Genomic DNA, 11,866 nt, shown 5'->3' on the forward strand with positions numbered 1-11,866 from the left:
GACTGAAAGACCATTTAAAGGCCTTTGCAGGTGGTTTGAGTTAATTAGCTGATTAGAGTGTGGTACCAGGTGCCATCAATTTTGAACCTTTTCACAAGATTCTAATTTTCTGACATGATGAATTTGAGATTTTCATTTGTAATCATCAAAATTAAACGAAATAAACATTTGAAATATGAGTTTGTATGTAATGCATGAATATAATATACAAGTTTCACTTTTAAATGGAATTACTGAAATCAATCTACTTTTTCATGATATTCTAATTTTATGACCAGCACCTGTAAAGTTTAAACTTGAATCTGACTGAAAGGTTCAGATGTTTGTGGCGTCTAATCCGTGGGATTAGGAAATTATTTATTTAAACGTCAGATTTTAGTTGTTTTGAATTAAAGAGGACATTGAATAACTCAGCCTGGTTGAATTATTGAGTGTTTTTGGAGCTTCGGAACGTCTGACCGTCCGGTTTCGTCTCCTTCAGGACGTCACCGAAGAGGACATCGAGTCGGAGCTGGCGGTCATCCGCTCTCAGATGGCGTACATCGTGCAGCTTCAGGGCCGAACGGACGAAGCTCTGCAGCTCTACAACCAGGTCATCAAGCTCAAGTGAGTTTAGGCGTCCTGTCGCCTAACCCGGCTCGTTAACAATGAAAGTCTGAGTGGCTCTGATGTCGTTCCAGGCCGTCTGATGTGGGGCTGCTCGCCGTGACCGCCAACAACATCATCACCATCAACAAAGTGGGTGGGGCGAAACGGTTTGGACCCGGCTGATGTCCGCCCCGTGGTTCCGGCCGTTAACTCTGTCTGTCCCGTCAGGATCAGAACGTGTTCGACTCGAAGAAGAAGGTGAAGCTGACGAACGCGGAGGGCGTCGAGTACAAGCTGGCGAGGAAGCAGCTGCAGGCCATCGAGTTCAACAAAGCTCTGCTGGCCATGTACACCAACCAGGTGTGGCGGGGGGAGGGGCTTCACGCAGGTTCAGCCGTTAACGGCCGATGCTGACGTGTGTGTTCTGCTTGCAAACAGGCCGACCAGTGCAGGAAGCTGGCCTCCAGCCTCCAGGCTCAGAACCCGGGCCACCCGCGGCCGGTTCTGATCCAGGCAGCTCAGCTGTGCCGGGAGAAGCAGCACGGCCGGGCGATCGAGCTCCTCCAGGTGAGCGCCGCAGAGCTCCGCCTCCTGGGTCTCAGATCCGGGTCCGGGTTCAGTGTCTCAAAAACAGAAACCCCGAGGGGTCCCGGTCCTGGTCCTGGAGGACCACCGTCCTGCAGGCTTGAGATGTTCCCCTGCCTGGAACGTCAGGATGGTGGCCCTCCAGAACCAGGACCAGAACCAGGACTGGACCCCGCCGGGCTTAGCTGTCTGAGGTTTGGTTTGACTGAAAGGAGTTCCCTTCAGCTCAGAGATGTATAACGTTGTTTTTACGGACGGACGGGGGGGCCGGGTCTCTGACTGTTGGTTCCAGGACTTTCTCCTCATCTGCCGCTCTTGTTCTCGCAGCATTTCTCGGATCAGAACCCGGAGAGCGCGTCTGGCATCAAACTGACGATGGCGCAGCTCTACCTGATCCAAGGTAGGACCGGTAAAATGTCCGACGCCTCAAGCCTCAAACCGGACTTCATTTCGACCTTTTCCCCTCTTCAGGTCACGTGACCAAAGCGTGCGACGTCCTGAGGTCCATAGAGGAGTTTCAGCACAAAGCGGGAATGGTGAAACGATTAAATCAGAAAAACTTGTTTTCTTTGAACGACGGCAGCTTTGGCGACGTTCCTGAATTTGTCGTTCCTCTCCAGGTTTCCGCTCTGGTGACGATGTACTCCCACGAGGAAGATATCGACGGGGCGATCGACGTCTTCAAGCAGGCGATTGAGCACTTCCAGTCGGAGCAGGTGCGTGACGGGGACGGGTTCCGCCGGAGCGCCGTCCGGGTTTATGTTGAACTGACGCCGCTCTCTGTTTGCTTCAGCCCGGTTCCGCTGCTCACCTGGCTCTTGTTCGGGAAGCGGCGAACTTCAAACTGAAGCACGGGCGGAAAAAAGAAGCCATCAGCGACCTGGAGCAGCTGTGGAGGCGAGTCCCGGGAGCTCCCGACTCGAACCCTCGGCCGTGAAGGTTTCCTGTTTCTGCTGAAAACCTGTGTTTGTTTTCCCGCCTCAGACAGAACACCAAGGACATTCACACTCTGGCTCAGCTCATCTCTGCGTATTCGCTGGTGGACACAGAAAAAGCCAAATCGTATCCTTTAAGAGCGCCATTTTGACTCGCTTCAGCTGCTGCTGTGGATTTTATTAGATTTCAATAACTAAATCTGTTCTATTTGGATAAAACAAGAAGGAAAACCACGGATTAAATCAGGAAAGTTGTTAAAATGTTCCGGAGCTTCGGCCCCTCTCTCCTGACAACAACTTCCTGTTTTTGGCAGCTGAGCGTTGCCTCCTTAGCGGCGAGCTGCAGCCTCAGTAAGCACCTCCCCTCCGCGGACGCCATGTCCTTCAAGGTGGACGTGGACGAGTTGGAGAATTCCCACGGAGCCACGAACGTCAGGAAGAAGGCCGGGAAAACTGCCGGGGAGAGTCTTCCCAAAGAGCCAGGGTGAGTCCGCTGACCGAGCGCCGGGACTGCTGGTTAGGGCTGGTTACTGCTGGTTATGGCTGGTTAGAGATGGTAAGGGCTGATCACTGCTGGTTAGGGCTGGTTACTACTGGTTAGGGCTAGTTAATAGGGCTTGTCACTGCTGGTTAGGGCTGGTTACTACTGGTTAGAGCTGTTTACTGCTGGTTAGGGCTGATCACTGCTGGTTACTACTGGTTAGGGCTGGTTTAGGTCTAGTGACTGCTGGTTAGAGCTGGTTTGGGCTGGTCACTGCTGGTTACTACTGGTTAGAGCTAGTTACCGTTGGTTACTGTTGGTTAGAGCTAGTTACTGTTGGTTAGGGCTGGTTACTGTTGGTTAGGGCTGGTTACTGCTGGTTAGGGCTGGTTAGAGCTGGTTATGGCTGGTTAGAGATGGTAAGGGCTGATCACTGCTGGTTCAGGCTGGTTAGAGCTGGTGACTGCTCATTAATGTTGGTTTTTTTTCACCCCAGTTGGTTTTAAATCAATCTGAATCAGAACCATCAAGTTCAGTTCTGTTTATTTTCTCTGCAGCCAAGTAGAGCTGAAGAAGAAGAGGAAGAAGAAGAAAGGTAAGCTGTTTGTTGTTGTTGTTTGTTTGTTTACAGCTCTGATGTCCGTAAATCATCTTCTTCAGCTGCTTGTTCCTTCTTGTCTCATCTGTCCTGTTTGCTCCTGACGTTCTGCTCACAAAGTTGTTTTTATTTTAGGAAAACTGCCGAAGAACTGCGACCCCAAAGCGACCCCTGACCCCGAGAGGTGGCTCCCCATGAGGGAGCGCTCGTACTACCGAGGGAAGAAGAAGGGCAAGAAGAAGGAGCAGGTCGGGAAAGGAACGCAGGGAGCGACAGCAGGAGCTTCAGCTGAGCTGTGAGTCTGAAACAAACCCTCACATTTAAACCACTCCTCCTGACCTCCGACCTCTGACCTCCATCTGCATCTTTTCAGGGATGCCAGTAAGACCGCCAGCAGCCCCCCCACCTCCCCGAGACCAGGATCTGCATCCGGATCGGCGGCGGCGCCCGGCGGCAGCGGCGCGGTTCCTCCGCGACAACAGAAACCTTCAGCTTCAGGAGCCGGCCGTAAGAAAGCACCACAGAAGAAGAAGAAGGGCGGGAAAGGCGGCTGGTAGCGGCTGGTAGCGGCAAGAGGCGGCGCTTTTTTTTTCTCTGTTCAGATTTTTTATTTGGTCTAAACTTTCTGCTTTTCTGCAGCTGAAAATCCTTCATTTTATTTTGTTTTCTTTGAAGGTACGAAATAAAATTAAAGGAAATAAAAACGGCTTTTTATTTGTTAGAATATTTTTGGGTCATAAAACAAGAACGCTTCATAAAATCGAACATTTGCAGTGAAGCATTTTTAGGGTGTATTTTTATATTTTTCTGTTTTTTCCAGCTTCTGTAAAAAGACACTAATGTCTCAGAAAATGTCAGAATGGACTTTAAATGAATTAAAAGTTTAATCTTCATCATGTCAACCAGAAATATTCATTACTGTAAATTTTTTATTTAATTTTTTGCATTTTGGAGGAAAGTTCTTGTAGGATTTATTGTTTTCATGTTTTATTTTGAATTACTTTTGTTTTTTTGTCTCCTGTAGTTTTTTTTTTTTGGACATTAAGACTCGTTTTTGTGTCTTTTTGTTTATTCTTAATAAAACTCTGAACAGCGACTTGTCTCCTGTTTACTGTCAGATTTTGAGCTGAAAAAACTTGTTTCAATAAAATAAATGATTTTAAATGTGAAGCTTCGCATATTTCCAAACACTTTTATTTATGTTTATTCTTTTAGAAATTATTTAAAAGGTTAGATTTAAATAAATTTAATCACAAAGTCAGTTTTTAGCAGATTTAATGTTTGTTAAATCTTTCTGTAAGCAAACATTAAATATAACTTTATTTTTCCAGGTTACCTGAACGCATCCTGTTAACCTCCAGGCTTTTAAAAGTCTAATCAAATTAAAAGCTGTAAATAATATAATAATAAAAAAAACATAACAGTTGAAGTTTTTTTCACAGTGTTGTTTTTAAACAGTCCTGATGATAATTAGACTTTAATTCGTGTTTTTTTTGTCAGTTCCTGCTCCGACCGCCGGGGGTCGCTGTTGTTCGATAAATCGGCTCCAATTAGAAACACCTGCGTCAAACGGCGCCGAAGTTCGACCGGTTCCGATAAACTCACGGTACCGAGACTGATCCGACCTGGACTCAGCTGTTCTGCAGTAAAAACAGATTCTTTACAGAACGGTTAGTGGAACTTTGACCTGTTTGTAGAAAGGGGTGATTTTTAGCTATGTTTTTTGTTTGTTTTGTTTTGTGTTGTTTTGTTTTTGTTTTTGTTTTTTCTGGACCTGAACTGGTTCCGTTTAAAAACTGCAAAGTTCGGATTATTTAAACCTTAACTTTGATGTGTTCTAGTTTTTAATCTCAACCTGTTTTGTTAAAGTCTAGATTTTTTTAAAAAAGGCACATAAATGATTCTTCCTCTAACTTTACATTAAACCAAACTGTGCTTTGAAGAATCTGCTCTTAGTCTAAAATAATCTGGTCCCGGTCCTGGTCTGGGTCTGATTCTGGTTCTGGTTCTGCTTTTAGACCTGAGCCGGCTGTGGAATCGGAGGCTGACCTCACAGGACGCCATGCCTCGTGTTCCGTCCGTTTACTCGAACTTCTTCTACGGCCCGCTGACTGAGGACGTGGAGGACCTGCTGGCCCGCTTCCAGCACATGGACTCGGTCAGGTTTGCGGACTTCTCGTCCATCTGGAGGGACATGAGCTTCTCGGATGTTTTCTTCGGCATCAGCAGCAGCGGAGACATGAGGAGGTTCTCCAGGATCACTCTGGCCACCGCCGTGAAGTTCTTCCTGCCTCCGTACAGCTTCCAGATCCGGGTGGGAGGTTTGTACCTGATGTTTGCCTTCTACCACACCCAGCTGCTCTGTCCTCCTCTGAAGATCAGGCTGGCTCTGAAGGACTGGGCTCAGGTCCAGAACTTCCTCAGAGACTCTCTGAACGGCCAGCATTATGACGTGGTTTATATCTACCGGAAGCTCCTGGCGGCCAAAGCCTTCCACTACACGGCCATGCCTCATGTTCTGGCCTTCCAGAAGCAGCAGAAACCCCAAACCGAGGAGGACTGCTCCGAGTTCCTGAGCAGGTCCACGGTGATCCAGGAGCTCATGTCCTCAGACCTCCTGGAAGAGATGAGGAGCATCCACTGCCACTATGAGAAGCTGAAGGAGGCCACTGTGGAGACGAGCTGCAAGGTCTCCATGGCCCACCAGGACTTCACCACCCACCTGGCAGGCTGCATGTCGGAGTTCATCGCGTGGCAGCAGAAAACCGCCCCCCTGGAGACCCGCAGGGACAGGAAGGTTGAAACTGATGATGAGAAGGAGGCGGATGAAGAGGAGTCCAGCATCAGAGCCAAGCTCCTGTCCTCCATCAAGAAGAAGAGCTACAGCAACTTCAAGGAGGTGTCCAAGTCAAGGAGACACCGGCAGCTGGAGGTTGTGGACTTGTCCTCCTTGAATGTTCAGCAGGTCCAGGAACCTGGAATCTCACAGAAGAAGAGGCCTGTCTCTCTGAAGGCTCGGACTCAGAAGAAACTGGTGGTGAGGGAGGAGAAGAGCGTTGTCCAGACCTGGCTCCTGAGTGCTCCTGAGGGGACGGAAGGAGTCCCACTGAAGAGGACGAACCCACCGTACAGAGAGCACAGAACCTGATGGACACCGAGGACGTCCAGCACTCCAGAGTTATGTATTTTTAAGTTTATTAATAAAACTCGTCTGTTCAGAATTCATTATTTCGGTCAATAAAAGCACGAAAGTCTGAACTCTGTTTGTGTTCATTTAAACCACAGAAGAAGAAAAGTCAAAAATTAAAAAATGCTTTCTGTCGCCCGTCGAGTTTCAGACTGAAATCATCTCATGCTGAGAAGAAAATGTTCCTATCTGGGACACAGTGAGCTCTCGGACTACATCAGGGGTACGACTCTCTGCTACTACCACAACAAGTTTTAGGCCGTGTCTGTTGATCATTTGATAAAAGTTTCGTTAGAACTCGCCGCCATGTTGGTTGGGTCTCTCCTCTCTAAGATCCAACAGGAGGAACCGCAGAGCGAGCAGCTAGGACCGGATTTTATATCACATGGGATTACCTTTCACAAGTAAGACTGAACAATAATTTTGGTTATTTGACCATTTATCATATTATGTTATTGTAGCTAACGTTATTTGACTAACTGGTGCTCCTACCTCATTAGCTCTTTCTGTTTTGTTTTGTTTTTTTCTTCAAATTTTGAAGGTTTCTCTGTAAAAGATTTAAGGAAGCAAAGAGCAGTTGCAGTAAAAAGGGAGGGTTTTGTTGCTACAGAGTCGTCTGAGCTCTGTAATGAACATTTCAAACCAGAAGACTTTAACAGGACCAGCTTAGAGATGATGTGACCCCATCGGTCTTCAACTTCCCATCTTTTTATTGTACATGCTCACAGAAATGTCTATAATTTGTACAAACTAAAGTTAATATCACACTTTGTTAAACCTGTTTTACCTGTTAGTTCTTTCATGTTTAGCAATTAGTGATGTATTTTGTATTACATTACACTGTGGGATACTGAAACCTTTTTAAAGGTTTTAAAGTATGTCGTGTCTTATATTTTAGCCTGAACAATAATTCAACATTTGCCTCAGGGAAAAGGGCGACCCCTGGCGGTCACTTCTTCGCCGAGTCTTTGGCGCCATCTGGTGGCCGTATGCGGGAACTGCATCAACACAGTGGCGCACTTCATCCGGATAAAAGGCGGAGAGAAGTTCCCCCGGAGCTTCCTGTGACTTTAATCCACTTGTTGAGGAGGGCAAAGAGGCGTGGGAGCTCGACTCGGATTCGAAACTTTAATAATTCAACAATGATTGAAACATTTCGCGCCGGCGGGTGAACGGCGCCCGAACCCAGCAGCCCGAAGCAGCCCAACGAGCACCATGTTCGGTCTGAAGACAGCCGGAGTTCTCGGCGCCTCCGCGGTTCTCGCCGGCGGGGTAGCTTATGTTATCTGGAACCACGTCACCGCCCCTCGGCAGGAGAAGCCCGAGGCACGGCCGAGGGAGGACCGTGAAGCCGGCGGAGGAGAGGAGGAGGAGGAGAAGGAGGAGAGAAACGAGGAGGAAGAAACCGTAGCTCTGGTTAAAGCTCCGCAAACTGCGGCGGTAAAGTTTGATTCTACGATCAGGGCGGTTAAATAAATGTTAAACGAGTTAAAATATGACACCAAAACAAATGTTAGACGCATAAATGTCTCTTTAAACTACTTTAATTTCAGTAAGAACGTGTATCTGAACTTCCACAGCGGAGAACTGCACGTTAAGGCGCGTTCCGTTGGTTTGATGCATTCTGGGAAATGTAGGCAAAGCCGCCATGTTTAACTCATCAACTAATCCTCAGATTATCTGTCAGATTAACCATCAATCTGATCAGAAACTGATTTAAAGACAGTTTATAGATGCCTGAAAGGTGTGGAGAGGAAAAACATTGTATGAAAGGTCGAATTTTGTTTTGATTTTAGGTCAATTCTGCGGAAAAAACAAGTTTTCTTTGGAAACCAGGAAAGTATTTTTAAATCTAATTACATGTAACATTTAATATTCTCTTTTATTACTTTACTAAAGTTCAAGAAAGTGCACAAATCAAAAGACTAAACCAATTAATCATAAACAACTAAAAGAACTGAAACTTAAATATAATTAATTTATTATAATGTGAAGAAAAACAAAATAAACTACAAAAATGGCCGTTTCTGTGTAAACACTGTGTAACCACCAAGAATTTAAGGAGCTAAACTGAGGTTATTAAAGCTGAATAGAATCAGCTAAAACTTAAAAGTAGCTAAATGCTAGCTGAAAGTAGCTAATGGGTTTTTTAAAAGCTAAAAGTAGCAAAGGTGTAAATAAAAGCTAAAAGAAAAGAAGCAAGCTAAATGCACTAAAAGGCTGGCTAAAAGTAGCAAAATGCTAGCTAAAAGTTAAAATAACAAAAAGCTAGTTAAAAGCTAAAAAATAGCTAAAGGCTACCTAAAGATAAAAGTAGCAAAGGTACAATTAAAAGTTTAAAAAAAATGTAAGCTATAAGCTAAAAGTAGCTAAAAGCTAAAAATTTAAGGACAGCCTAAAAGCAGCTAAAGAAGCCTAAACTGGGTTTAGCAGCCGAAGCTGATCTCAAACAGATCAATGTTTTGAAGGATCTGTTTGTCAATAAAGTTAAATATTTTGAAAAGTAGAAAGGTGTGAGTGGACAGCTGTTTATGTCTGTGTTCCTGTGATGGACCGGAGACATGTCCAGGTGTCCCCCGCCTCTGACAACTGGACAGAAAATGGACGGAGGGCCAAACATGTTGGATTTTAGAAATAAAAGCGTCGTCGTCACACTGAATCCTTTCAGAATAAAGTTCTGCTGGGTTCCATCAGGCCCTGATGTGACGTCGTCTTCTCTTCCAGTCTCACCCCGAGGAGCCCGAGAGGACCCAGGTTCTGGTTCTGGGCCTGGGCGGGTCCGGTAAAACCAGCCTGCTGCACTGTTTCTCCGGCAGCCACCTGCAGCAGGAGGCGGAGCCAACCCGGGGCTTCAACGCTGTCTCCGTCAGCCGGGACGACCTGCGCCTCGAGTTCCTGGAAAGTAGGTCTGGTCTGGGCGCCGGTTCTGGTCAGTACGGTCCGGTCTGAGGTCTAAGCGGCGTTTCTGTGCTTCAGTTGGAGGGGCGGAGGACCTGCGGCCGTTCTGGGGCAGGTACGTGTCCAAAGCTCTGCTGCTGGTGTTCGTGGTCGACTCGGCTGAGCCGCGGCTGTTCCCGGACGCAAAGAGACATTTACACGAGCTGCTGACCTTTGACCCCCGCCTGCCGCTGATGGTCCTGGCCAACAAACAGGTGAATCTGTTCATTCTGGTTTGTACATTTAAAGCCACAGAAACGAAACTGAGCATCTTTAATTCACTTCCTGTGAAATATAACTCTGTTTATGACTCTTATTTTGGTAAAAACTGCAGATGGTTTCCTGTTTCTGAGTCAAAAGAGCTCAACTTTTACCAAATTCTGCCAAATTTACTCTGAGTAAAAACCATAAATCAGGAGTTTAATTTGGATTTTAAACACAAATAAATGGAAAATGGCTGCAGTTCGGTCAGTTTTCCAGATGTTGAGCTCAGATTCGGTGTGGTAGTCGCTGAGAGTCATCCCCGACACGCCTTCCGGGTGCCAACAGGAAGTGTCAGGTCTTAGTTTTTTAATGACCCGGGTCTCCGTGTCCTGTCGTCTGGTTCCAGGACCTTCCCGGCTCCTGCGGCATCACGGACCTCTACGACGCCCTGTCCCTGTCCGAGGTCGGCGACCGGAAGGTGTTCCTGATCGGAGCGCACGTGAAGAAGGGCGAGGCGGAGCTGAGCGCCGGCGTCCAGGACGCCCGGGACGTGATCGTCCAGATGGTGCGAGACGGGAAATGAGAAGTCGGCAGTTCTGATCCGACGCAGGAATCAAACAACCGGACGCTTTGGGACGAACCCAGAATGTTACGTTCCTAAGGCTTTAAACGGTTTAAAAAGAAAGGGAGTTCCTTGTTTCTGCCAGGCGGCGGCGCTAACAAGCTGCTTAACGATGAAACGTTCAGAAGTGTTAAACTTTAAAACATTGGTTATTTAATAAAAGTTGACGTCTTCGATCTGTTTTTATTCTCCTGAACACTAAACATCTTCCCTTGTTTTCTCTCAGAATCTTTATTTCGTCTTAAATGTTTTGAATTGTTTTAAAACCGATGAAAACCTGAAAGTTGTTTCTTTTTTGGATTTGTTCATCTGTGAGAATCTCTTCAATAAACGGTTTCCACGGATTTATTCCTGTTTGTGTTTGAATCTCAGATTAGTGGAAATGTCCCTTTAATCCCACAGTCCCGTTCGCGCCTCCTTTCGTCTATCGGGCCGGCGGTTTGATCCCGCCTGTCTCCGGTGTCAAGGACTCCTCGGGTGTTTCTCCTCCTGGTGTTGCTAAGGACTCGCAGCTCCTTAGCAACAGCAGGAGGACGCCGCCGGCTGCAGGTGAGACGATGTCTGGAAACCCAGGTGAGTTCAGGGGTTCCTCGGCGTGTTGGTTTTTTCGGCGCTCGTGTTTCTGACTCCTCCCGTTGACTCTCGCCTCGCAGGACTTCGGCTAAGATTCGGCCCCTCAGAAAGGTTCGGCTGTTTCCCTCCTGACGACTAACCGAAGTATTTTCAGTCCTGAAGAAGTAAAAAATACTCTGCCTGGTTTTTGCAGAATCTTGGAGCTCGCGCTTCACAGAACCTCTAAAACGGAGTGGGCCACGACTCCGTGGTGAGTAGGAAGTACTCTGTCCTGGTATGTACTCAGCAAGTACAGAGTACCTTTGTTACACAGCCCAGGTACCACAGAAGTACTAGTATGTGTCTGTTGCGTACCAATATGTACCAAGTATGTACCCAGTACTTAACAAGCAACTTCAGGGTCCCTAACCTGTAAGTACACCGGATCACTTCCTGTCAGCCCAGTTACCATAGAAACCAGATAAGTACTAGAGAAGTACTGAGTACTTACCAAGAAAAGGGTAAGTACTGAATACATGTCTGGTATCAGCTGCTGATCCAGTAGAAGCTAAGTACCAAGTATGTATCCAGTACGTACCTGGCACTTCCCAGGTACTTGGTACATATTCTGTATGTACACAGTAAGTACCAGGTACTTTTTCAGTACATACTAGGTACTTACACTGAAAGTAATGAGTCACTTCATAATACTACTCAGTTCCCAAAGGTATGTACCTGCAAAGTACCAAGTACTTACCTGGTACTGCACCCAGTCGGTACCATGTAGTTCTGGGCTGCAGTATAAGCTGTTTTTTGTTTGTTTGTTTGTTTGTTTGTTTATCAGCGAGCAGCTGAGTTGGGGCAACCAGGACCCGATCCGGCCCATCTCCTGTTCGGCGCTCAGAACCCGTCCAAGTCCAAGAATCCAGGTCCTGTCCCGGCCCAAAGGACACGTCTCAGTGGGAGACGCCGTCAGGAGGTAAACGCCGTCTGTGTCCAGAACCGGTGGACACGAGAGTCCACCTCGTCCTCCTCCTTCTTGTCCTCCTCCTCCTCCTCCTTGTCCTCCTCCTCCTCGTCCTCCTCCTTCTCCTCGTCCTCCTCCTCCTTCTCCTCCTCCTCCTCCTTCTTGTCCTCCTCCTCGTCCTCGTCCTCCTCCTCGTCCTCCTCCTCCTCC

At 47.1% G+C, this 11,866-nt stretch overlaps 4 protein-coding genes across 4 annotated transcripts in view; all 4 read left to right on the forward strand.

The window, feature by feature from the left end:
- The window catches only part of srp72 (signal recognition particle 72), a 9,057-nt gene extending 4,695 nt beyond the window's left edge, over nt 1–4,362 (forward strand). Inside the window, exons 7-19 of the mRNA XM_017429774.3 lie at nt 482–606; nt 681–738; nt 817–948; nt 1,027–1,155; nt 1,501–1,573; nt 1,645–1,709; nt 1,794–1,889; nt 1,967–2,070; nt 2,158–2,235; nt 2,455–2,592; nt 3,147–3,184; nt 3,323–3,482; nt 3,561–4,362. Coding sequence (XP_017285263.1) covers nt 482–606; nt 681–738; nt 817–948; nt 1,027–1,155; nt 1,501–1,573; nt 1,645–1,709; nt 1,794–1,889; nt 1,967–2,070; nt 2,158–2,235; nt 2,455–2,592; nt 3,147–3,184; nt 3,323–3,482; nt 3,561–3,744 — 1,380 coding nt within the window. The 3' untranslated portion in view covers nt 3,745–4,362. The remainder of the gene's footprint in view (nt 1–481; nt 607–680; nt 739–816; nt 949–1,026; nt 1,156–1,500; nt 1,574–1,644; nt 1,710–1,793; nt 1,890–1,966; nt 2,071–2,157; nt 2,236–2,454; nt 2,593–3,146; nt 3,185–3,322; nt 3,483–3,560) is intronic.
- Nucleotides 4,363–4,721: 359 nt separating this feature from the next.
- LOC108243964 (snRNA-activating protein complex subunit 1-like) lies at nt 4,722–6,445 on the forward strand. Its single transcript, XM_017429747.2, has 2 exons — nt 4,722–4,857; nt 5,206–6,445. Exon 2 carries the CDS (start codon nt 5,250–5,252, stop codon nt 6,333–6,335), a length of 1,086 nt encoding a protein of 361 aa, XP_017285236.1. The 5' UTR covers nt 4,722–4,857; nt 5,206–5,249; the 3' UTR covers nt 6,336–6,445.
- A 932-nt stretch (nt 6,446–7,377) lies between these two features.
- On the forward strand, nt 7,378–10,481 carry arl9 (ADP-ribosylation factor-like 9). Its single transcript, XM_017429775.3, has 4 exons — nt 7,378–7,814; nt 9,099–9,276; nt 9,351–9,526; nt 9,922–10,481. Exons 1-4 carry the CDS (start codon nt 7,590–7,592, stop codon nt 10,096–10,098), a joined length of 756 nt encoding a protein of 251 aa, XP_017285264.1. The 5' UTR covers nt 7,378–7,589; the 3' UTR covers nt 10,099–10,481.
- A 75-nt stretch (nt 10,482–10,556) lies between these two features.
- The window catches only part of LOC108243963 (theg spermatid protein like), a 4,269-nt gene continuing 2,959 nt past the window's right edge, over nt 10,557–11,866 (forward strand). Inside the window, exons 1-4 of the mRNA XM_025008965.2 lie at nt 10,557–10,710; nt 10,791–10,821; nt 10,904–10,960; nt 11,534–11,668. Of these exons, the coding sequence (XP_024864733.2) occupies nt 10,695–10,710; nt 10,791–10,821; nt 10,904–10,960; nt 11,534–11,668 (239 nt within the window). The 5' untranslated portion in view covers nt 10,557–10,694. The remainder of the gene's footprint in view (nt 10,711–10,790; nt 10,822–10,903; nt 10,961–11,533; nt 11,669–11,866) is intronic.

Source organism: Kryptolebias marmoratus, linkage group LG9 (genome assembly GCF_001649575.2).
Source record: "Kryptolebias marmoratus isolate JLee-2015 linkage group LG9, ASM164957v2, whole genome shotgun sequence".
NCBI classification, from domain to species: Eukaryota; Metazoa; Chordata; class Actinopteri; order Cyprinodontiformes; family Rivulidae; genus Kryptolebias; species Kryptolebias marmoratus.